The sequence below is a fragment of the Physella acuta genome, unplaced genomic scaffold (genome assembly GCF_028476545.2).
Source record: "Physella acuta isolate Inbredline_101_S28 unplaced genomic scaffold, ASM2847654v3 ptg000660l, whole genome shotgun sequence".
Lineage (NCBI taxonomy): Eukaryota > Metazoa > Mollusca > Gastropoda > Physidae > Physella > Physella acuta.
In genome coordinates this window covers 127501-155408 of record NW_026732179.1, presented here as the reverse complement: position 1 = coordinate 155408, position 27908 = coordinate 127501, and the positions used below count along the sequence as shown (strand labels likewise).

The window sequence follows — 27908 nt, the reverse complement described above, 5'->3', positions numbered from 1 at the left end:
CTAATGTTTAAAAGATCGGAACTTTAAAAAAATAAGAAAAATAAAAAATAAATAAAATGAAAGCGTAAACATAATGAGCTAAGCCAATAAAGGTATGTGAGAGCTAGGATAATTCCCCTTAGACAGTCACAAGATGTTCCAGAGAGCTAAACAGGGAGGCACAGAACTAATCTGGTTGTGTTAGTAACACGAATATAAAAGTTACATAAACTCAAGGCACGCCAGACGCCATGAACGAGCATGGTTCAGCTAAATATTTTTATTTGTATGCCGGGGGAAAAAACAACATTTTGGATAGTAAATCTCAGGGCGCTCATCTTGTCAAATAGAAATACATTTCCAGCTGACGAAGGCGAAACGTTGCACTTTCGTTGAATCCGGATATAGAACTGGTTGCTCTAATAAAACATCAGACATGCAGGCGATCGTTTTATATAAACAAAAGACATAAAATAAATAACAAACTTTGACATTTTTGCTGGTCTTTTTATATCACTTTTAAAATAATTTGTTTTCATGTAACTTCATTTTGTAAAGTAGCTGTATTAAGTTTACACTAAAAGGAGAAAAGAATAAACACATTATTTTAACATTCAGCTGGCCTTAAAGTGCCTGTATATTATTGCGATATTATTATTTAACACCAGGCGAATACTTATTTATAGTTTTCTCGCAATACTACAAATCTAGACGTCTATTTTATATAGCATAGGACATAATGAACACCGTATTTTTCCCCAGTCCTAACTTCGGGTTGATAAACTGACTTCATTAGATAAAGCAGAGACACATTTAGTTAATTGTGGAAGATCACGACAATTCTTGTATAATTTTTGTCTTATGGAGTAGAGGAGTAGACAGACAATTTTCTGTTATCTGGCGCAATGCACGTCCAATATTTCTTGCCATGCTGTTGCTGGATGTAAACACGCCATTACTTGCCTGTGCTGTAATGTGATGTAATTAGGTTCTGTAGGAGGCGCGCTGTTTTCTGTCATCGTGGAATTGATGGGTCTTGTACACGGGATGATGAATGAGCAAGGTTTTCATGTAATGGGCCGCGCCAGTTCAAACAAAAACAATTTTTTCTATGTTGTGTAGTAAACTTTTCTTTCCCTAAAAACTGCCATAACATTTGTCTATGTTGTGTAGTAAGCATTTCTCCCCCCCCCCAAACTACCATAACATTTTTCTTTGTTTTGTAATAAACATTTCATTTCCCACAAACTATAACAACATTTTTCTATGTTGTGTAATACACTTTTCTTTCCCGACAAACTACCATAACACTTTTCTACGTTGTGTAATAATCATATCTTCACATATAAACTACCATAACATTTTTCTTTGTTTTGTAATAAACATAACTTTTTCCACAAACAACAATAACATTTTTCTAAGTTGTGTAAAAAATTTCTTCTCTCACAAAATAACATAACATTTGTCTATGTAGTGTAATACACATTTCTTTCCCCACAAACTACCATAACATTTTACCAATGTAATAAACCTTTGTTTTCCCCATTAATTACCAAAACATTATTTGTATGAAAGATTATTAACGTTTATTTTTTACTCGAACCTGCAAACAAAACATCCAATATATTTGTAAGATACAATTTTTTGATACAAATATAATGCATAAATAGGGAATAATGCCTCTTTTAAAAGAAAAATGTAGTCGATAAATGAAACAGAAGACAACTGGGGAATGGATGGGTTTATCACAGGTAGAAGCACCACCAGCCAAAAAAAAAAAAAAAAAAAAAAAAAAAAAAAAAAACACCAAAAAAATAATATCATAAAACTATGAGATGGGGGGTGTACTGCGGTGGGCGAGAGAATAGACATCAATCCTAGCACACTGTCATAACGAAGTGACTCTGGCGATGATAAGATTGGCATTTTACCACTTCCCCCGTCCAGCCAGCGAGAAAAATGGACAGTCCTTTCTGGCCACACCGGACAGGTCACACGTCCAAACACTGGCCCTGCCGGTTAATACAAAATTTAAGACTGATTATACGGTCAAACCGGCAAAATTTCGCCGGACAAGAAACATGAAAAATGATCGTACGGAAGAGGAGGGAAGGGGGTGGAAAACGTGGGGGATAAGATTAATGACCCCTATCCAAACACCGCCATGTAACCATGGATAACCATGTAGGTCACGTGATAAATGACCTGCTATCCGCAGGAGTGGTCGGCGGATGGACATGCGCCGTGACAGAAACACTGTAAGGGAATTAACCGCTGTCCAGTTCTCGCGGAGTTACCGGACATGAAAGCTGTGAGCTGCTTTAGGAATTATCTTCCTGTTATACAATTGACTTTGCCGTATCATGACGCTGTTGTATTTCATAAACTTAAGCAATGCACGTTCTCCCTATAAGATATCCTTCTATAGACTGTTACTTTGATGGGGTTTTCATTCATTAACCAGGCATTTGCCTTGCCTTTAGCTTCAGACAGTAAAATAAAAATGAATGGCTTTAGACCGTTTGAACTTGTCACAAAACCGGATGCTGTGGTCAGCAACTGGCTTCTCTGCTCAACACAAGTGGTCACTCCTCGCTGACCAGGCTTCAGCCATCCAGGTGATAGATTTAGAAGTCGAGATTTAGAAGGTCAGCATGGAACAATAAAGGGAGGTCATTTATTAACGTCATGTTCTGTGACATCGAGTTGTCCAACTGGAAACTAGCACGTCAGGTAGCATGGATATATATATATATATATATATATATATATATATATATATATATATATATATATATATATATATATATATATATATATATATATATATATATATATATATATATGCCTATATCCTATATATATATATGCCTATATATATATATGCCTATATATATATATATATATGCCTATATATATGCCTATATATATATATATGCCTATATATATGCCTATATATATATATGCCTATATATATGCCTATATCCTATATATATATATAGATGCCTATATATATATGCCTATATATATATATATATATGCCTATATATATGCCTATATATATACCTATATATATATATATATATATATATATATATATATATATATATATATATATATATATATATATATATATATATATATATATATATATATATATATATATATATATATATATATATATATATATATATATATATATATATATATATATATAATAAAGCTAGGGAAAGTAAAGGTTAATGTGATTTCATGATATGATCGGCTACAGAAAAAAAACCATGAGATTAAGAGTATCGTAATCGAATGGTGTAAGTATCGTTATCTATAACTAAAACTTTACGACTATATGGGTACGGCTAACAGTAAATGCAGTTACTAAAGTAAATATCGTTATAACTTAGCCTATGGAAACTGCTATTTAATTATATCTTGGTTAAATATCCTATCTATTATCGGTTAGAATAGCTATATGAAAATTTAGGTATGATTAATAGTGTAAATATACCACTTCACCTCGTATATGAACAATCTTCTTACAAATATTTTATGTTAAATAAAAAGAGGTCTCCAAAAATTATACGATAGTATTACAAATTGCTCGAATAGAAATAGTCACGTGGAAAGAATGGAATAACCCACACGACTTAATGGACGATTTGGTTACCCAGTAAGTTAAACGGGGATCGGAATTTCCCCCATCGCCGTTCGGTAATTCCCGAAAAATGTTGTGACGCTGTCGCCTCTCAGCATTATCTTACACTTTATAATACACATAAACTGTGAAGCTATCCGGAACAAGCGCTACTGGTATACATATACACTAGTTTACTGCTGAGTAATAAGGTTAAGATAAATAGAACTGTAGACGGGCAAGCAATTTGGACCGTAACGACCCCGGGTACAGTTACAAAACACGAAGGGATGCTTTGAAGAGAAACTAGCCAAGTGTAAATGATAAATGACAGTAAGGGTACATAAACTAGCACCCACAAAGGTGTACTTAACTAGCAGACACAGAGGTGTACTTAACTAGCACCCACACAGGTGTACTTAACTAGCACCCACACAGGTGTACTTAACTAGCACACACACAGGTGTACTTAACTAGCACACACATACTTGTACTTAACTAGCACACACAGAGGTGTACTTAACTAGCACACACACAGGTGTACTTAACTAGCACCCACACAGGTGTACTTAACTAGCACACACACAGGTGTACTTAACTAGCACCCACAGAGGTGTACTAAACTAGCAACCACACAGGTGTACTAAACTAGCAACCACACAGGTGTACTAAACTAGCAACCACACAGGTGTACTTAACTAGCAACCACACAGGTGTACTAAACTAGCAACCACACAGGTGTACTAAACTAGCAACCACACAGGTGTACTTAACTAGCAACCACACAGGTGTACTAAACTAGCACCCACAGAGGTGTACTTAACCTAGCACCCACACAAGTGTACTTAATGCAGCAACCACAGAGGTGTACTTAACTAGCACACACAGAGGTGTACTTAACTAGCAGACACAGAGTTGTACTTAACTAGCAGACACAGAGGTGTACTTAACTAGCAACCACACAGGTGTACTAAACTAGCAACCACACAGGTGTACTAAACTAGCAACCACACAGGTGTACATAAACTAGCACCCACAGAGGTGTACTTAACTAGCAGACACACAGGTGTACTAAACTAGCACCCACAGAGGTGTACTTAACTAGCAGACACACAGGTGTACTAAACTAGCACCCACAAGGTGTACTAAACCTAGCACTCACAGAGGTGTACTTAACCTAGCACCCATAGAGATGTACCTAAAACAGTACCAACAGAGGTGTACTTAACCTAGCACCCACAGAGATATACCCAAAACAGCACTCACAAGGTGTACTTAACTAGCAACCACGCAGGTGTACTAAACTAGCACCCAAAGGGGCGTGGGCTACTTAAAATATTAATCTTACAGGAGCACTAACAAAGGTGTGGGATGGTGTGGTCGAATGGTAGAGCGCTCGGCTGCTAACCCGAATGTATCTAGTCCACCCAGCTCTGATGAGTACCTGACTCAGGTGGGTTTTGTGCTGACCACATTATCCCATATATGTCGACTTCTTTGAAAAAAACAAAAAAAAAAACTCGACTAATACTACCCCTTGTGTCTTGGGCACGAACGGGAAAAGATGATGATGAATAATGTGTAGTTAAATTTTTTTCATAAACATCATGTTGAATCAATAGTGTTGAAAGCAACCATAATATGACGTACGTTGCTTGACGTTGTGTTGGGTTGAGGTAGTTTTATGACGGTACGATAAAGGATGTTAGCATGATATCACGTGCGATAACTGCGATGCGCCATGCGATTATCGGTCCTGTCGTGGTAAATCACAGTAGTTTAATCAGAACTGCCTACAATAAATCAAATGAATAATGCAATCTATCACGTAAAAAAGTAAGTAAAGTACCCTTTCGAACATGAAGGTCCATGCGCCAGGTGAAGTAGAGTTCCCATGTTTCTGTTACCTATGACGGGATAGTGTGGTCAGCACTATGCCCATAGCCGCCTTTACTTTCCCTAACGTGAGTCAGGTACCTATCAGAGCTGGAATGGACCCTGGGACGTTCTACTGACATAAGCTCGGAATTCGAACTCGAGACTTTCGGCTCAGCAGTCGTATTCTCTACCATCCGTCACATGAATCTATAACAGAAGTAGAGTATTATCCACGGCTTTATTTCGGTGAACTATGAACTCTCTGTGATACTTTTTAATTAGCCGTACTCATGTATTCATCGATAACCATCACCCACCCACAGTTCTAACAGATATACGATACTTTTGTTTGACGGTACGGCTAATCGGTAAGCAGACACTGTTTAATGAGATTTTTCAATGGCATCAGTCAACAATACTGGCACCGACTTGGCACTTGATTTCGCTTAAACAGCAGAATAAATTTTTCACGAGGTTCTTGTTTTGTTTTGGCTCACCATCCTCTCCCCCCCCCCTCCCCACTAAATACCATCGTTATTTAATGATGCTTTAATTATTTCTGTTTTAAATCTTCAAAAGGTGTGAGTCTTAAAACATGTGCGTTACATAACAAAAGCGTGTGTATGGTTGTCTATCATTTGCCGGTGTTCTTCTTCGTTTTTAACTGTAATGTTGAACGGGGTTTTCTTTAACACAATTTTATATTACGTGTCAATCATGTTTGCGCCTTGTAGGACGTTGACTCCGATTTCGGCCTGCTGTTTTTTGGATTTGCTAATAAAACACCCCTCAATACAAGGGCACGTTGGTAAAACACCCCTCAATACAAGGGCACGTTGGTAAAACACCCCTCAATACACGGGCACGTTGGTAAAACACCCCTCAATACATGGGCATGTTGTTAAAACACCCCTCTGTACACTGGCGTGCTGTAGTAGCGACCCCTAGGTAAAGAAAAACACATCTATAACAAAAGCAAAACAAATGCCATTGAGCCCTGTCCACGGAAGACCAGAGCAACTTGATTACCTAAAACGCCGGTCATATATGGGGCATGGGAACTGGGTCGAGCTCACATTTACTAAGCCTGACCTAAGGGGCCACAGCACCAGTAGAATAACAGGGATCAAGGAAGGGAGGTAATTTCATTAGGAAGCCAAGCAAGTCCAGGAAACAGAGTAACAGCAAGTTTGCCAGTTTTTTTTCATGAAATTTACATTTTGCTAAGAGTAATTTTTATACTACTCACACAAAAACAGACCTTTGTTTTATGTTAATAACACGCACATATTTTCACTAAGATTCAATTTATTACTTGCACACAGCAGACCTTCAATAAGTAATTTTTATATTTATACTATTATTCTGTTTAACCACATGTTAGCTCAATGTCCTCTTTATGCTATTTAAAAAAAAAAATTAATTAAAATTAATTAAATTAATTAAGTAACAAACAATTCCGACGTGTTACATTTATACTGAATTCGTAAACTATTTCGATAAGAGTTTATTTTATTTTACACACCACCAAAGACATTTAAAAAAATAAACAATTTTTACTTCTTAGAATTTATTTCGATGACAGTAGTTTTAACTTATTTTAAACAGAAGGACTGAGTTAATCGGTTGAAGTCGGTATGAGGACAAACCCTTCATGAGATCAAGATAGTGGTTCGTGAACTGTTAGGAGCGACCCATTGAGTAAAAGTACAGTCATTCTTTCAACATTTTTTTTTTTTGTTCGCTGTGGGGGCCGCTTCAATCAGAGACTCGGGTGAGAGCCGGCTATTGGACGCAATGTGTTCATGTAGTTACAATAGTAGAGGCACGTGTCGCTCACCTGCCGGGGCAGAGGTGAGAACAATCAACAGGTGAGTGGGATAAAGAGGAGAGATGAAACCGTTTTAGATGTGGATGGTACAAAAAAAGAATCGTAAAAAATTTGAGAACTTCTTGTGATTAAAATACTGCCTGATTTATAAAATTTGACAATAAGCTATAAAAGTAATAACTGGAATAATTATGTTTATTTATTTGATCTGAATAAAAGTGTAAACGTGTTATATATTTTAAAATGATCTTTCTTGTCATGGCTCTATGGGGGGGGGGGAGGGGCGGGGGGGGGGGGGGTATGATGCTGAGAGTTGTTCAGTGTGCTGATGGTTTATGGCGGTCAAGACTAATTAATAATTTTTACACTGATTATACTCAAACTTATGTAATGTTGAACAATAGGCTAATCACAAATGGACCCACCAAGACGGAACAGTCGTTGTTTAGAATCGTCCTGGGAAGAATCCTGAAAGAGCACTTAAACTGTAGTAGCGCTTGCAGCGGGCATCAATATTTTGTAGGGGCACTAATATTTTGTAGGGGCACCAATATTTTGTAGGGGCACGAATATTTTGTAGGGGCACGAATATTTTGTAGGGGCACGAATATTTTGAAGGGGCACGAATATTTTGTAGGGGCACGAATATTTTGTAGGGGCACGAATATTTTGTAGGGGCACGAATATTTTGTAGGGGCACGAATATTTTGTAGGGGCACGAATATTTTGTAGGGGCACGAATATTTTGTAGGGGCACGAATATTTTGTAGGGGCACGAATATTTTGTAGGGGCACGAATATTTTGTAGGGGCACGAATATTTTGTAGGGGCACGAATATTTTGTAGGGGCACGAATATTTTGTGGGGGCATCAATATTTTGTAGGGGCACCAATATTTTGTAGGGGCACGAATATTTTGTGGGGGCATCAATATTTTGTAGGGGCACCAATATTTTGTAGGGGCACGAATATTTTGTGGGGGCATCAATATTTTGTAGGGGCACGAATATTTTGTAGGGGCACGAATATTTTGTAGGGGCACGAATATTTTGTAGGGGCACGAATATTTTGTAGGGGCACGAATATTTTGTAGGGGCACCAACTGCAGAAGCACCTACTGTAGGGGCTTCAGATGTAAGGGCGCCATTTTATGAGCACCAATTGTACAAGCACCTCACATTGCATCACTCCCTTTAGCAGCACGTCCGATAGCAGCACCCCCATAACAGCACATCCAATGCAACACCTCCTTTAGCAGCACCCCATAGCAGCACCTCCCATAGTAACACCTCCAATAGCATCACTCCAATAGCAGCACCTCCTTTACCAGCAACCCCATAGCAGCACCTCCCATAGCAGTACCTCCATAGCATCATTCCTTTTAGCAGCACCTCCCATAGCAGCACCTCTCATAACAGCCCACCCCTATAGCAGCACCCCCATAGCAGCACCTCCAACAGCAGCACCTCGGCACCGTTTGTAAGAACGCCAACTGTAGAAGCACCAAGTGTTAGAGACCTACAGCAGAAGCTTCAACCCAACACCCACCCCCCCGTTACCCCTGACGACAGGACATAAACCAACACCCCGCCTCTAGAGCCGGCCTCTACGTGAAACAGCCTTGATTATTTTATTAACAAAAAACAACAACACAACAACCCAGACTTGAAGCAGGGCTAGCAACATTTGACGCGACCCCGGCGATGAGTAAGTGAGAACCATGCCAGGGTTTGTTTATGGAAGATTGCGGCCGTGTCTGTGATGCTGCATCGTGAGTGTGGGGGACACATACACACATACACACATACACACATACACACATACACACATACACTCATACACACACATCTACAAGTGTAGGCTTAAGGGCCTCCTCCCCCCCCCCCCCCCAAAAAAAAAAGAAAATGGCTTTTTGCTGTTTCTGTTGGTAAAGTCAACACTTCAGCCATTATACTTGCACTTCTGATACGATTTGATTATTTGATCTGGCAATGGCATAGAATCACGAAAAAAAAACCCCTCAGAAGTACAATATTTTTAGAGTAGAGTAACAATACACCGTGTAAGCGTAGCGAGAAAACATATTACAGTAATTATTTAACAACCGTTCGTTTTACGCATGGGCAGTCGCACAGTGCATTGAATTACACCGTACAAAAAAATATTCTGAAACTTGTCTAAGAAAACAAGCAATAAATATATCAGGGGAGATCGCCTGAGTACACTTGGCTGACAGATTCCCTGATTTTGTGGACGACTTTAGACGCCATTGCTTGAAAACTCCTGCTCTAGATAATGCCTAAGCAGGGATTCCCCGCTTCTTATATAACATACCCTGTCGTAATATTTCTCTGTAAAAAAATTACGCTGTGAGCTTATTGTTAAGAAATTTACTAGATTATCTATTTCTTCTTCATCTTTGTTCTTAATTGTAATATTAGACGGAATTTTCCTCCGCACAATTAAGTATTACGTCTCAACTTGTCATGAGCCATAGAGTCACTTGGCTCCGATTTCAGCCTGTTTTTCTTTTTGGATTTACTTACACCCAAGAACAAACTACAAGCAGTTGTTTGATTTTGAAGTTTTCTATCTAAGATGGATTGCTGGTCCAAGCTATCGATAATCATCTGCACGGGGATTCGAACTCAGGTTTAGCAACCATGAGCTTTAGCGACCCGACCACACTTGATTATAGTTTTGCAATTATTATTATTATTGGTGACTGAAATCTATATTTGAAAAAAAAGTCATATGTGTCCTTTAGCAGATATAATTTGAGGACCGCTACGTTATCAAGTTCTTTTATCGTCGTGATGACAGATCTACCTTGTGTTGAAGCCTGCAACAGACCCTGACACGAGAACCGCTGAGTTACCCCCGTTACCCTCACCGTTCTGACGGCAGGTCTATCGCATGTTACAGCAGACCGTAACACGAGAACCGTTGGCATAACACCATTCTGACGGGTCTACCGTGTGATACGGTAGACCCTAACACGAGAACCGCTGACTTACCACCGTTACCCTAACCATTCTGACGGGTCTACCGTGTGATACGGTAGACCCTAACACGAGAACCGCTGACTTACCACCGTTACCCTAACCATTCTGACGAGTCTACTGTGTGATACGGTAGACCCTAACACGAGAACCGCTGAGTTACCACCGTTACCCTAACCATTCTGACGGGTCTACCGTGTGATACGGTAGACCCTAACACGAGAACCGCTGACTTACCACCGTTACCCTAACCATTCTGACGAGTCTACTGTGTGATACGGTAGACCCTAACACGAGAACCGCTGAGTTACCACCGTTACCCTAACCATTCTGACGAGTCTACTGTGTGATACGGTAGACCCTAACACGAGAACCGCTTAGTTACCCCCGTTACCCTAACCATTTTGACGAGTCTACTGTGTGATACGGTAGACCCTAACACGAGAACCGCTTAGTTACCCCCGTTACCCTAACCATTTTGACGGGTCTATCGTGGGATACGGCAGACCCTAACATGAGAACCGCTGAGTTACCCCCGTTACCCTCACCATTTTGACGGGTCTATCGTGGGATACGGCAGACCCTAACATGAGAACCGCTTAGTTACCCCCGTTACCCTCACCATTCTGACGGGTCTACCGCGTGATACGGCAGACCCTAACACGAGAACCGCTGAGTTACCACCGCTCCTAACAACGGGTCTGAAACTAGCAACAACAACTTGCCAGGAATGTCTGACAACTGGGTAACAAATCATTTATTTAACAAGCGGCCTCGTAACACAAACAAAGTGAAACTGAACCCTGACCTTGACTTTATCCGAGTACTTTCTAGAAGAAAATACACCAGCGAGACGTCAAACAAGGGAGAGCATCGCAGTTTTCAGGAACTCTAAAAAAAAAAACCTTTATTTTAAGACACAACAGAGGTCTATGGTCGGCCTATGTGTGGTCCCCTGGCTAAATTTGTTTGCTCACCGTGGGCTTCAATAATATATTAACATTTCGAAACGTTTGTATCATTATTCTAGGGGGTGGCAATGTTGATCGTTCTAGATTCACGCGAAGAAAGTTCTTTAGGAAAGTTGTCCGTAATGCTCAACAAAATCAAGACAGTAGAGTCTAGTTTTTGAGTATCGTTGATTGGTTCGATAAATACAATTGATGGCATCAATTATTTGAAATAAATTTGTAAAAAATAAATGAATTTGACTTTGTGCCAATAAGAAAGAAAGTTTTCGACGCTATTTGAAAAAAAAAAAACAATCAATATTGAATTATTATAAGGTGGATTTGTGGAAATTGTTTAATCGGGTATTAGGGTTGAGATGTGGTGTTGTATGTCAGTGGACCTGGTGACTCTCTACACAGTGACGCCTCGTTAAAATCACGGCGTAATTTAGTGACGCTTCTCCACAGTGACGCTTCTCGACAGTCACGCAACAGCACAGTGACGTCTCTAGAAAATAACGCCTCAACACAGTGGCGCTTATAAAGAGTGACGCCCGAACACGGTGACGCCTCTTGAAAGTCACGTTTCAATAAAGCGAGGCCTCCAGAAAATGACGCCTAAAGACAATGACGCCTCCAGAAAATGACGCCTAAAGACAATGACGTCTCCAGAAAATGACGCCTAAAGACATTGACGCCCAAACACAGTGACGCTCCAACACATTGACGCTCCAACATCGTGACGCCCCAAACACAGTGACGCTCCAACACATTGACGCTCCAACATCGTGACGCCCTAAACAAAGTGACGCCCCAACACAGTGACGCCCCAAAACAGCGACGCTCCAACACACTGACGCCCCAACAGTGACGCCCCAACAGTGACGCCCAAAAACATTGACACCTCAACACAGTGACGCCCAACATCGTGACGCCCCAACACAGTGACGCCCCAACACAGTGACGCCCCAACACACTGACGCCCCAACAGTGACGCCCCCACACACTGACGCCCCAACACAGTGACGCCCCAACATCTTGACGCCCCAACACACTGACGCCCCAACACAGTGACGCCCCAACACACTGACGCCCCAACACAATGACGCCCCAACATCGTGACGCCTCAACACAGTGACGCCCCAACAAACTGACGCCCCAACAGTGACGCCCCCACACAGTGACGCCCCAAAATCCTGACGCCCCAACACAGTGACGCCCCAACATCGTGACGCCCAACATCGTGACGCCCCAACACAGTGACGCCCCAACACAGTGACGCCCCACACACTGACGCCCCAACAGTGACGCCCCAACCCAATGACGCCTCTATACAAAGATGCCATCTCCGACTCCCTGGAAGCCGGTGTCAGCGAACCACATCCCAGCGGGACAACAGCTGGCGTAATGTAATCACTGGAGAGGAATTTTATCTGTCCTTGTGATGCTGTAATGTTTATTTTACTTCCCCCAAATAAGCTTCTTGTCTACCAGTGGTTGGGGGGCTCGGGTTAAGTCATCACGCATTACGCTGCACTCGGAGAGTAGCGCTGTGTCGCAGAACTTTAAAATTCTAGACAATCTCAACATTAGAATTGGCTTGTTTCTTCATATACCCAGGGGTGGACTGGTTCGCAGGTCTACATGGAAAAATCATGCCCCAACCCCCCTCCTCAGGAATAAAAAAAATCTTTGGTCCCCCCCCCCACCCCAAAAAAAACAACAACAACAAACAAACAACGGTGCTGTGATTAGTGTTAAGATTTTAAAAAATAAATAATGTGTTGGTATTTCTCCGTTTTACCATTTCCATTTCTATATGCCAAGGCGTAAAATTCAGGCTTTGATGAGTAAATTATGCACAATGAAAATTTGAATCTGAGGTTAATGGGGGCCCCTTTTGAAATTGCCTAAGCCTCTTGGAAACATAAAACCAACCCCTGTGTATACTCCCAATGTAAAGCAATACACACGCGGACATATTTATCTGATGTAGAAAAATATTAATGAAGCTGGCCGCTTATTAACCAACTGACACAATAGACCAAGTCCATGTTAAGAACATGGATCACTTGTGTGAGGGACAATCTATCTCTCTCACACACACACGCTGTGTCTCTCCTTCTCCGTGCATATCTGTTTCACCTCGCAAGGGAATTTACTCACAAGCATAAAAAAGCTAAGCATACAGAGTTATCTAGAGAGCATTAGGTTAGCGGGTTATGTAAGCAGTAGAGCGTCTATGGTACGACAATAGGGGCAAATTATTCTGCTGTCTGTTTGTGAGTGCTCTTCATCTAGCTTGTTTGTTGGTATGCAAGTGTTGAATGATGATGATGGTGAAGATGATAACAATAGTGATTCTTTGATAATAATAATAATAGTATAATAAAACAACAGTAAAATCAGCAATCCTAATCCTAATCCTAATCATCACATAATTGACAATAATAATATTAATATTAATATTGATAATGATAATAATAATAATAATAATAATGATAATAATAATAATAATAATAATAATAATAATAATAATAATAATAATAATAATAATAATAATAATAATAATAATAATAATAATAATAATAATAATAATAATAATAATAATAATAATAATAATAATAATAATAATAATAATAATAATAATAAAGAACGTTAATGATAAAAATCATGTAATAGACTAAATCTGTATTTGATTATATATATGTAATGTCTTCCCAGCATCTTTCGTCAATTAGACTTGCACTGAGCAGTGTGGTTTAGTCAGTGTAGCATTTTATCTTAAACAATGGCTAGATTAATTTTTACACGGGGAATAACTGGCCAATAGTGATTGATACTCCCCAGTCACGTGGTATAAGGGAGTTGTTTAATAGAGGGTTTTTTAGCTTGGATGTCTCCAAAGACAAAAAGCTTCGAATGCGTATAGACCACTGAACCAAGCATACGAGTAAAAACCTGCCTCTGTAGAATACTGGTACACGATTCGCTCTCATTTATTCTGATTACATAATTATAATTACCACCCCATGATTAAACAAGGTTCTCTATCCTTTATTTTGGTTACGTGATTATAGTTAACTCCTCTCGATTATCTCAATCAAAGATATCACATTTTAATTTAATAATCCACGAAATTATAAACTAGAAGGGGGCTAGTGGCTGATTATTAACTTAAGTCTGAGCCTTACATGTTCGTTACTCAGCAAAATAAAATAACCCCGCTAAGCAGAATTATGCCCCCTCACCTGCAGACGTAAAGTACCTGTCTGGAAAACTTTAAAAAAAAAACCCACGGTGCGTGGAATTTCACGTGCGCGATGTCTATCGGAAGAAAATAGTTTCCATCTAGTTTGATACCATTCGGTTACTTGACATCGACTCGCCTAGTCCAGCACCCAATGGGGCGGTATCACGTGATCTGGTTACGAGATTGTTCGAGACAGAGCAGACGGTAAACTATTGAAGGTGATTTATTATCCAGGTTGGGTTCACGGTGAAAAAAAAATACATCAGCCAACAGGTGGGTTCTTGTTTTGAAATATTCCGAGAATTTAAAAAAAAAAAAAAAAACTTCCCTTCGGCGTCTCACCCCCCCCCCCCCTCCCACCAATTAGCAGGGGGGGGGGGGGGAATTTAACAAAAAGTTAATGAAAGAAGAACTGCCCAATTTGGCCGAGGACCAAAACGAACTCTATAGACATGTGACACGCGTTTCAGCGCAACTATTTCAATAGGACATTTCAAACAAACGCCGACGGCACTGTTATTGTAGCGCTCATTCTCCGCGCTATTTCGGGGTAAACTCGAACTATTTTTAAGTGTATTCGCGATAAGCTGCGAAGAATTAACGGACCTTTTATGTAATTGAAAGGATTAGCCAAGACAAATGTTGTTTCTCTCAATAATCGGCATCTTTGATAGAACTGTGGTGCTAAGCAGTTGTCCACAGAGACCCCTGGGGGAGGGGGGGGGGGTCAGAAACTTTAAAACAACGCATGCTTTACATTCTAACGGGCAGGCACAAATTGGAAGCGGAAAAAAAAGTTGACTCCTATGGTTGGAGTAGAAAATGTTGACTTCGATGTGAAATGGTTAACTTTATTTAAAGTTAACTTCATTATTTGAGCGAAAGGGTTAGCTTCAACAATGGGAAAATCAAATATTAACCTCAATATTTGGGTAATTGATGCTAATTTGAAGGAGAAATAGTTAATTTTAAAGCTTGTTAAAGTAAATAAAGGAGGAAGCAAGAGTACAAAATAATTTACTCTGTTAAATTAGATGCTGATTTTTTATACAAAAATGACAAAATTTGAAACAGATATTATCATATTTAGGAAAAGCTACCTTTTTTTTTTAAAGAAAGGAAGATTTCAAAAATCGTTGAAGTGTTTAAAATTGCTATAATTAGCTATATTAGATGAGCATTTTTTTAAATTAAAGTTAATGAAAAATGACACACTGCTATTTGTAATTAGAGGTTATTATATAAAATTTAGCTGCATCTGATCAAGTGAAGCTTTAATCGTTTAATTATAATTTGAAATCAAAGAGACGTTTTTTTAAAAAAAAATCTGAAAGAAAAAACAACTCACTAGAATTCATGCGAACAAATGAGAATACAATGTTCGACGCATGCGCAGAAGGTACTTACCACCGACATCAGGGTGAGCACGTAGTGCTTCAAGTCCTCCCCGTGGTGCTGATACATCTTGGAGTCGGCCACCACCAGGGTCTCCACCGTGTGCTTCTCTGAGATGCCCACCGACCTCTTTCTGCGTCCTCTGGCATTTTTTCCTCCATTTTTCCAGACGCGGTCGCCTTGACCTTTGCCTCTGTTCTTATATTGTTCATATTTGGTACTATATACACGATTGTTTAATATGGCTAGTTTTTCTAGCAGGGGCTTTAATCGGTGATGTTTGAAATTTTCTGAAGCGGGGAGGAAAAAAAAATACAGTACACATTAAATCAAGCTACAGGTAATTTATAAGCTAAACAAACTGAATTCAAGTTGGAACTCTAACTTCTCTTGGAATTCAGCTTCAATCTACTGAGTTGTTGCTATTTTTTTTTCTAACGATGACATTAGTTCGAAGACTCAGTTAGGACGTTATATAATTTTTTTTACGTGGAGTTTGGAAATCAATTATAGAATTAGCGTGCAATGATGGAAATCCGATAGCTATAATTATCTACAATTAGACGGCAGTTAGAATAACAAAACAATTTTCGGCTTATTTTATCAGATTAGGCGCTTCTTAATGCATTCGTAAAACAAATGTATGACCTCCCCCCCCCCCCTACACACATTCATTAGTAAAAGTAAGGTTCCCTTTTCTACACTGACAATCCATGGGGAAAGTGAAGTAGAGTTTACCTGTTTCTGTGACCTCGGCATAGGAAGAGATAGTGTAAGCACTAGGCCCATCCGTCTTTACTTTCCCTAACGTGAGGTACCCATTAGAGCCCCCCCCCCCCCTCTGATATCACTCATACTACAAAAGCCGCCCATAAGCCCACTTTCAAAGAAATAGTATTATATACAATATACCAGTATATACCAGATTGCAGGGCAATAGTTGACAAGAAACCCAACCTCTACCCGAGTTAGAAGCCCACGAATAACAGAGCGGTCGATGAATTACTTACCAGTAATACTACAATTGGATGGACTATGTGCGTTTTGTGCAGACAGTTTACTGATGGTGTGCGTCTTCTGCTGCAGCGAGTACAGAGCGAACACGGACGGCACCTTGCTGGCGTTGGCACCGGATGTGGACGGTACGGAGACGTTCTTGACCGGCTCTATGATGAACTTGTCTCCTTGCAGCTGGATCACGCCTCTCTGGGAAGACAGAGAATTTATGTATGATTTTAAACTACGTGAAGACAGACAATTTATGTTTGGTTTTAAACTACGTGAAGACAGAGAATTTATGTTAAATTTTGAACTACGTTACTTTATATGTGCTGATACTTCTGAATGAATTTTAAAGCAACTTGTGTATTCTAGTTTAATTGTGGGACTTGATTTATTATGATACTGTTTTTTTTTTTTAAAGTATGTGAATTGGAATGTAATTGAGTGTGGCGATTTAGATGTTTCAGATTATTTAAAACGACATGTGTATTGTAATCGGCTTAGGTGTGTGACTTGAGTTGTATAAGGACAAGAGCTTGGTGTTCTGGACTTATAAGTTGAGGGTTCAAAACCTTGTTGATATACAGCGTGGTATGGAAAGAAATTCAAGTAGAAAATGAGTTGTAAGTCGTGGTAATCATCAGATGTAAGAAAGAAAGTAGAATACGTTTTAAACTGGGAAGATATCAAATGCTGAATTTCTTTTAGTCTTTCTGCTCTCATTGGACGTAATGGGGTACTCGAATGACAGAAAATTATTGATTTTAAAGCAACTTGAAAACAAAAAACAACAACAAAAAACAAGCCAAACAATTTTCTTAAAATTCAAGATTTAGTTCTTAGTTCCCAAATATTTCGACTCCATATTCTGTTTAAAATTAGTCATTTATTTGTAACTTACACCAACTTTACTTGAAAAATGTCTAGTACCCCAACACTAAAAACACCGCCGTAAAGCCATGAGTCGAATAAAAAAAACGTCCGTCCGGAAAATGCCGTTATCTGAGATACATAAAACTTTTGATTTACTGCAAATAGTAGCACGAATAACAGAGGTGGAAATGTGGAGATTACAGGCAATTTACTGCTGGCTCGCCTTGCAAATCATTGGTAAAACGATTAGACAAGGTATTCCAGCTCATCTAGCATCAGCCCTTACTGACTATTTTATTACGCCTCCATCTTTTGGTAGCTTGAATCTGCTGTGACTGTATGTACGGATTTCCCACGCTATGTGCTAAACTAAACCTACATTTTTTTTTATCCCTGTAAAACTTTCTGATTAAGAAGGATTAAAAATAAACCTCTCATTGGAGTATATTATTACAAAACGAATAAAAAGATAACAAAAAAGGAATAAAAAATCCCATCTGAACGAAACAATTTTCCCACCACTGGCCTAAATGTATTTTAATGGCATCCTATTAGCCTTTAATATCTTTCACTATCTGCCCCTAGTCAGCCAATTACACTTCGGAGTGACGTCTGATAAAAATCGCAATTTTTTTTTAAAATCCCACAAATCCTCCGATAAAATCTCCAGACGACATACTGTCCGGCAAACGAGCCATACCTGGATGGTGATTTTTCTAATTTATTCTTAGCATTTTAATTAGGGGTCAGCCATTGTGTGGCCTATCCAACTGAATCCGAAAACATATTTTTAAAAATTATTTTATAAGTTGTCTTGGAAGTCTGTTACCCCCCCCCCCCCCCCCATTCAATAGCTACTTAAAACACAATATCTTTTAAAACCCATAGTTCTCTTAATTGTATTAAAATTTTATGTTGTCTATAACAAACTTTCTCGGCGTTCCTTATTACATTTTACATTATTGGTCACCCTCGTATAATTCTTTTGATTCTTGTATTAAACTGTTTTGTCAAGCGATTCAGACAAGAGTTTCAGGCATCTTTTCAGGATTGTGTGTGTGGGGGGGGGGGGGGGGGGGGGAGAAGGGTGTGGGGATTGCCCCTTCACTTCCCGAGCACGTTATCCCCCGGAAATTTCAAATGTGGCCCCGGGGAGAAACATGCCTGAAAGAAACCCCGCTTCAAACGATTCAGTATTTAACTGTACTATATATTTCACATTTTTCAAAAGTTTCAGGTTAATATTTCATTAAAATAAAAAAATCTCAGCTTGGTATTCGCCATCTCTAGACAGCTAGACTCCCCTCAACGAATCACACCAATGGTGACTATGATAAAACTAATAGATTACCGTTAGACTATAAGACCAGCCCCCCCCCCCTCCAACTCCCTCATAGCAGGATCGTTGATCCTCGGTTTAATGGGGTTTGTTATTTCATTGACGGGGCCCTCGTGTGGCGCATGGGAGATCTCGATTACAGAGATAACTCAACTGCTAATATAGTGGTTATCTCGCTTGTGTCGTCGTTATATCAGTCCTACTGTTCCATAGGATGAAGTTGTTGATGACTGGTAGCTATCACTGGTATACTGGTATACTGGAACTCTTTATATATATATATATATATATATATATATATATATATATATATATATATATAATTTGCGTGTTATATATTTTAATAGGTTACGTTCAGTGTTTCAGACTTTTTTCTCATGGGGGGGGGGGGGGGGGGGGGGGCAACTTGAGAATTTAGGGGCGGACTCGTTCGGCGTGAGTGGGGCAGTATACGAACAGATGCCCGGAAGAAACTCTGAATACGTTTATTAAAATTTAATTAAACGTAGTTTACGGACCCGCACACAAACACACATACCGACGCATACGCACGCAAGTATGACTGTAAACAAGCGTTACTATTTCCTAATGTAAAAAGTCCACACACAAAAAAAAAAAAAAAAAAAAAAAAGTCGAATGAAGATTTCCTACCCCGTGGTTCCCCTCTTTAAATTGGACTACGATAAAAAGGGGAGATAAAGAAAGCTGATCCTATTTACCTGAACTGGGGCGCCAGCTGAGGGGAAACAAATCGGCCATAAGTTAATGAATCAAACAAAAATTCCGGAAATATCATCATTCTAGCGTAATGTGTTTGGGTTAGGCCGTGACCGCTTCGGAGAATGGCGTATCTCTTGTTTATCAGCCGGGGGTAGTGGCACAACAGAGGTCCTTGACCTCTGGGACTTCCGGGTAAACGCGATAGTGGCGTATATCGTATTTGAATGTGGAGTTGGTAATGGTGAGGTTAGACGTTGTCAAGTCAAGTTTTCAGTTAGGATCTGACAATCCATGGGGTAGGTGAAGTAGAGTTCATGTTTCTTGCCCAGCCGACATTACTTTTTCCGAACGCGAGTCAGGTACCAATCAGAGCTGGGTGGACTCAGGGACTTTTGAATTAGCAGTCAAGCTCTCTACCACCCTGCCACAAAGTCCCCTACCCCGGTATTTACAAGTGAGAAAAGTAATATAGGTTGACAGTATTGACAGATTACTAGTCCGTAGAACGTCGTTGAGTGTGCTCCCAGCCCTAATGGGTACCTGACTCCATTAAGAGAAAGTAAAGATGGCTGGTAATAGTACTGACCACACTACTCCTTTATATTCCAAAGTCACAAAAAAAACAGGTTAATTCTGCTTCACCTGCCCCACAGATCACCAGGTTCGAACAGGTAAATTTTCTCAGGTTTTTGAAAACAACATTCGAGTTATTTCGAAATACTTATTATTTACTGTTTTAAGTTATCTAATTGAATTTAGTTAAGTGAGGGTTACAAAAAATTACAGGAAAATGAACACCTTACAAAGCTATTACCTCACAATTAAATTAATTCATTTAACAATATTTACTCCCCCCCCCCCAGATTTTTCTAACGTGAAACACATTTTCTGTCTATCGAGGTGAAGATTCCCATTCCCCTTTCAAAGTGCGAAATCTCAGGAATCTTTAAAACGTCGAATGTTTGTTTCCCAACGACACAATTAACCCATTACGTCTTCAGCTTTTAGCGTCATGGCGGAGACTTCAATACCACAGGTTTGCGTTCAACGTAACATAACGATAGCTGCCAGAGGACGAGTGTTGTCTGTGAAAACACGGGGCGCTGCCTGGGTGGTAGGGCGCTTCTTGGCGTATTCATGGTCAAATACGTTCAATGTTTTGGTGTTTGTCGACATAAACTCTTACACTCTGATTGTATGTGTGGTGTCATTGGTGTTGTATTTGACACTCTGATTGTGGGTATGATGTCAGTTGAATTGTATTTGACACTCTGATTGTAGGTATGATGTCAGTTGAATTGTATTTGACACTCTGATTTTGGGTGAGATGTCACTTGAATTGTATTTGACACTCTGATTGTAGGTATGATGTCAGTTGAATTGTATTTGACACTCTGATTGTGAGTTTGACACTCTGATTGTACGTGTGGGGTGAGTTCAATGGTCAGTGCAGGAGAAAAAAAATATTTAATTGAAATCTGAATTCTCCACGTCCAAATAAAAATATGAAGTCAGAAAGTGCTACACGATGTAACAGTATAATATTACTTAAGTACAGAAAGAAATAACCTTAAACAAATATACACCTTAAAAGCCTGATTTTTCTCAACACCACTCCCGCCCCCTAGCCTCAAATTAACTCCATTGTGATAAAAAAAACACCAACGTCTAATTTTAGCACCCATAAAGAACTGAAATAAAAGTCAGGTGCGACCAGAAAAAAAAATGTATAGAAAGAGTCACGTTGCGAGAGATTTACTGTAATGGTATGGGGGTGGTTAACTAATAGTACCTTCACGTAGCTGATTCACATGTAGCGCTTCGTTTACGGCAAGGGACACTACAAGGCTAGTTACTGTGCGCGTTTGCGTCTCGCAACAAAACGGTCTTGCTTTTTAAAGAGTTGTTTAAAATAGTTGATAAATCGTCAAGGGACATTACATGGCTAGTTTTATAGGAATCTGTACGTCCTGGGAACAATCCCCGAACCATTCTGGAATGTCGTAGCAAAGCTGTCCTGTTATTTAGAGAGTTAGTTACAATAGTTGATAAAAGGACAAGGGACATTACAAGGCTAGTTTTATAGGAATCTGTGCACCCTGGGAACACTTGCGTCTCCGAGCCATTTAGGAATATCGTAGCAAACCATTTAGGAATATCGTAGCGAAAGCTGTACTGTTACAATAGTTGATAAATCTGTCTTGATATTTCAGAGCAATTTTGACTAGTGGATAAAAATGCCTTAATTTTCGGAGCTAGTTTCATTTGTTGATAGAGATACACAATTGTCTGTTTATACTTTATACTTTGTAAGAAGGCTAGTTGGAACAATAAAGTATGTTGTGGTTTATACAGTATCATGGCTAGTGTCTGAGTTAGGATTATGGCTATGGTAAAGGATAATATTAAGGTTACAGAAAGCTAGAATTAGAGACGCAATACTAGCAAATACGTACAAGAACCCAGATTCAATAAAAAAGGAAAATGAAAAATATCCGTTACATTTTTTAAAAATTCAGTGCAGCAAAGATAATCTGATTTATTGAGTAAAAAAAATTCAATATTCCTCAAACGACGGCTTAAAAAAATTTATTATAAAAATCCAGTAACAAGACAAGAAGCATATATTTTATTTTCTATCTAATCCACCAGACTGGGAGAAGAGCGATTGCCAAGTGTCTAGAGGGATGCGCACCTTGACGGCGTGTAAACAACATGCGCCTTTGTTCTCCGTGCATGTGGTCGCGGCATTGGGGATTCCCGATACACATTTTTTATCGCTGCGACACGAAACAATGCCCCCTAGACCAGGGTATACAGAGGGTTAATATATAAAAATGGGGGGAAAATCCCGTCATGATGTCTTTGTTGTTATGGAACACTTGGCCACAGCTGTGGTTTAACCCTTTTAAAACTAAGCCGAGAGAGAAGAATCTGTATATGTACCGACGGTGACATATGGCAACGAACTCTCATGGCTCAGAAGCCATTGACTCGGTCTCTAGATAGATAAAGTAGAGAAGAGCCTTATGTCCACGTTTTCTTGGTCGGCATTTGAAATGTGTGTGTTTGTCAACGTTATGTCCACTCGTCAATTTATTTTTATTCCACTCAAATCAGGTACTTATTAGAGCTGAGGACACTCAAATCTGAGAACCGAACTCAAATCTTTCGTGGCATTCAACAACCTTGACTATAACTCGAATAGTCCACAATATGTACACTCTATCATTCATAAACATACACGAATGTGATATTTAAGTTATCATCCAATTCGTTTTTAAGAGAAGAACATTTTAAAAAGTAAATAGATAAAACATATATCAACAAATAAACACCCCCAAATTTAAGAGAAGGAAAATATTAAAAGTAAATAGATAACAAATAATTACAAATAAACACCTCAAAATTTAGAGAAGGAAAATTTTTAAAGTAAACTTTAAACAAATAATTACAAATAAACACCTCAAAATCTAGAGAAGGAAAATTTTTAAAGTAAACTTTAAACAAATAATTACAAATAAACACCTCAAAATGTAGAGAAGGAAAATTTTTAAAGTAAACATTAAACAAATAATTACAAATAAACACCCTCAATAAAGAGGAGGAAAATATTAAAAGTAAATATAAAAAAAACAGTATAAACAAATTAACACCCCAGATTTAAGAGAAGGAAAAATTTAAAAGTAAATATAAAAAGCAGATAGAAACAAATTAACAATCTCGATTTAAGATTAGAAAAATTTAAAAGTAAATAAAATCAAATCAACACCGCATACAGCAGACCGCCAGGTTTCCTTAACAACGTTTCGATCTATTTGCAACAGTAACGACAACTGTGAGTGTTAGCTAACCGCAGTTGTCTCCCATGAGAAGTTTTGATCCGTCCCAACACCAGGGAGCAGTGGGCGTGTTCGTCACGCGCTCTACTGCGAGCAGAAGAAATACTATATGCACTAGATATCTGACAGATAATATGTTCCAGATATCTGACAGATAATGGGATGTCGACTTTGAGAAAGAAAAATTCGGCTGAGTAAACAAAACAAGTGAGCAAAAAAAAAAAAAAACTTGCCGGCAACTGCATAGAGTCCAGTGCAAGATGGTCATGAGGTGAATAGGACAAAAACGTGCTATTGTTTCCAGAGATTATATATCGTTTATATGTGTGTGTGTGGGGGGAGGGGGGGGGGGGGCGGTGGGAATAGGCAGGAAAGACTGAAGGTGTGTATTTTTTTAACGAAAATTTTAATCTGAGGTTAAATATATTTCGTGTGAAGGAAATAAGAGACTGTTAGTTTCATGGGCGATTGTTGCCATTTAGATAGAAGAAAAAGAAATATTTAGAATAAAGAGTAAAGTCAAGCTCCCTTTTAAACCTAAAGATCTACAAGGTAGAAGAAGTTGAGTTCATGTGTTTCTTGACCTCGGCTTATGAAGAGATGATGTGGTTGCCTTTACTTTCTCCAATGTGAGTCAGGTACCCATCTGAGCTGGGTAGACTCAGGATCGTCCTACAGTCCGAGATCCGAACTTGAGACTTTTGGGCTAGTAGCCGAACGCGCTACTTTTTGACCGCGCCGTCCCACCGATGTTGAGAATAAGAAGCTATTTAAAAACGAGGTATATGTGAAATTTGACCATTTACATACTGAAATTACTCTTTGGATGTTAAACTTTGTAACAACGATCCTATAAATAAACTCGTCAGTTGTAAATCGCTTTTCCACGAAGAAGATGCATAGTAAAGGGGCTTAACTTATAATAACTTCAATCTTTTAAACTTCTAAACCAATTTTATCACTTGATTCTGATTTGTTTTTCAGCATTTTGTTTTTCAGAGAGTGAAGACGCGGTTGGCGTTAAAACAAAACTTAAAAAACTTGGAAAACAACCATGAGAAATACATTTTTATTTGTTTTAAAACTGCGGCTTGATTACTGTTTCCTAATTAGCTGTCGCGTGCCACCGATCAACTTAACTGTGCTTTATATGTGCTCGTGTAACGTGGAAATGGATACAGAATACACATTTTTTGTTCTGATTTAAAAATGTTGCTTTTATCGCATTTATTTTTTATTCGGGTGTAAAAAAAAAAAATATTGATTTAAAAAAGAAAGTGTGCATAGAATTGTCGTTTAAGTAGTATTTTAAAATAAATTTGTTTTTTAAAAAAGTAAAAAAAAAATAATTGCGTATTTTTTTCAGCCATATGGTAATCTGGTCGATTCGGGTTTTATTTCCTATTAAAAAGAGCGCTTTTTAAAACCTAGCACCAGGATATAATGAACAGATGTGGCTTTTTAATACGACCAGACACTAAGATGCCTAATTAAAATTCAAAACAGATTCTCAGTAATTACGATCCCCCCTCCATCCAATAATGACCGAGACTAATTAGGTATTTACGGTGTGACTTGTGGTGCCCAGGTGTGGGAACGCGAGGTGCCCACGATCTATCTTGTCTCACCTGAAAACAAATATGATACAATGGATTTACCGACCCATGTGACGCGGCCAGCGAGGGGATTTACATAGGATGAGAGTACAGATTACTGTGAAAGTGTGGGGGTGGGGGGGTGGGGGGGGGGTATGGCACCAAATATGATACAATGGATTTACCGACCCATGTGACGCGGCCAGCGAGGGGATTTACATAGGATGAGAGTACAGATTACTGTGAAAGTGTGGGGGTGGGGGGGGGGGGGGGTGGGGGGGGTATGGCACCAAATATGATACAATGGATTTACCGACCCATGTGACGCGGCCAGCGAGGGGATTTACGTAGGATGAGAGTACAGATTACTGTGAAAGTGTGGGGGTGGGGGGGGGGGGGGTATGGCACCAAATATGATACAATGGATTTACCGACCCATGTGACGCAGCCAGCGAGTGGATTTACATAGGATGAGAGTACAGATTACTGTGAAGATGGGGGGGGGGGGTATGGCACCAAATATGATACAATGGATACACCGGCCCATGTGACGCAGCCAGCGAGGGGGTTATTTATACATAGGATGAGAGTATAGATTACTGTGAAAGTGTGTGTGTGTGTGGGGGGGGGGGGGTGGTGGCATGACGTGGAAGGTGTCAGACACATCGTCGTGGGGATGTTTTCATGCAGTATTCTATCACGAGCATGTTTTTTAAATTAATTTTTTTATAGTTATCTGCTCTTTCTACATTTTTGATAGTTATCTGCTCTTTCTACATTTTTTATAGTTATCTGCTCTTTCTACTTGACTTGAGTTACAAGCTGGTGGTTGTAGAAAAAGTTTGTGGACGGTTTTTTTTTTTTTTTGGTGAATTGTTGCTTCATGGTGCGCCCGCGTGTGGTGAATGGAACTAACAAAATAAACAACAGCAACAACAACAGCAACAACATTTTCAAGCTTAGCACATTACAGTTGCAGATGAAGTAGAGTTTAGCAGTTGGTGTAGCAACACTATATAAGGGATAGTGTATACTGCTTATATGCCCAGCCACTAAGTGCTAAGACATTTCCATCATTGCTGGAATATTGTAGATTTAAGCCCTGGAACCGAACTTCGTATGGGGTATACAGTTATCTACTTTACCACACGGCCACATACTACCATTGTAGATGTTTAGGATGTACGCGTTTAGCTGCTAGCCCGAAGGTCTCGAGTTCGGATCTCGGTTCGGGCTGTGACGGGTACCTGACTCAGAGAAACACAGGCGGATGGACATAGTGCTGACTACACTATCCCTGCACACATCGAGGTCATTGACACAGATGAACTCTACTTCATCTGTCCCATGTCTCTCAGGCACAAACGGGAAAATATGAGATGAGAGTAGAATGTTCAGTCTTAGTGGAAGGTACATTACTGACCAAAATTATGGGATGGGTCCGATTTTCGAGACTTAAGCCAAATTGTGGTTTGATCCAATTCCTGAATGGGAGGTGTATTTTAAGACAAACTTTGAAATATGCGAGCCAGACCGCCAATTATCTAAAACATTAGAGAGCTCCAGCTGTCAAGTATATCTTGAATTATTCAGGGGAGAGAAATCCGATCCCAGAAATAAGGTCTTTGAGATTTCGGATTCGTCTAAAAACCCCACGTAGAAACCAGCTTTCGCTTCTGACCATATACATTATAAATTAAGGTAAAACAAAATGTGAGACCGAATCTGGATTGTCTTTTCAATGAAAATTTCGCAAAGAAACAAAAATAAAAAATGCAACCTATACCGATTTAAAATATTTATGTGATGAAATAAGAATACCAAAACTTAAAATCACTATATCGTACGTGTATTACTTGAGGTTAATTTGTTTTTTCAAGTCGTTACATTCGAAAAAAAAAAAAAAAAAAAAATCTTCCACAAGATTTTGACTCTTATGTCGAGTAAAAAATAAAAATAAAAAAATAATTTTTTTTTCCACAAGATTATATTTTTTCTCAAAAAGATAATTATATCTGACAAGGCCTAGGGCAGGGGTCGGCAACCTGCGGCTCTTTTGAAATCGAGATGCGGCTCTCCAGCTCTTTGAACAAATACTAATAATCTTAATAAAAAGATTTAAATAAAAAAAATGTTAGTGGCTCTTTAAAACCAGGGAAATTTTGAAAATTTCAACTTTTGGCTATTCCGCTTCAAAAGGTTGCCGACCCCTGGCCTAGGCCTATAAAACCTTAAGCCCCCCCCCCCCCCCCCCGTAGCGGTCACGTGCACCAGGCGTAGTATACAGTACATTATCTATGTTTTACAGCCTGGCCGGACACTTTAGACAGGCGCGGTCGAGCTTGACGGAACTGGTCGGTGGCGTTGGTTGCTTCACCACACGCATCTGGGGGCTACACCAGGGGAACAGGTGGCGCTGTGAGTGGTCTGGAACTCGTCACACCGGAAGCTGGGGTCGAATGTATACAAATGCTCTTTAACTTCCGCCCGGTGGGTTCTCCTTTCACTTTTGAAAAAAAGGGTTGGTTTTTTTTTTTACATATCAAAGTAAACAAAACGAAGTGGTTTGTTCAAAATTTTCTTGACTTCATGATGCCATTTAATAATCTTATATT

At 39.2% G+C, this 27908-nt stretch overlaps 1 protein-coding gene across 1 annotated transcript in view; it reads right to left on the bottom strand.

Moving 5' to 3' along the window:
* LOC131948779 (A disintegrin and metalloproteinase with thrombospondin motifs 9) overlaps positions 1–27908 on the bottom strand; it is a 130840-nt gene that overhangs the window by 33141 nt on the left and 69791 nt on the right. Inside the window, exons 3-4 of the mRNA XM_059310461.1 lie at positions 16933–17128; positions 15935–16212 (exon numbers count right to left, since the gene is read on the bottom strand). Of these exons, the coding sequence (XP_059166444.1) occupies positions 15935–16212; positions 16933–17128 (474 nt within the window). The remainder of the gene's footprint in view (positions 1–15934; positions 16213–16932; positions 17129–27908) is intronic.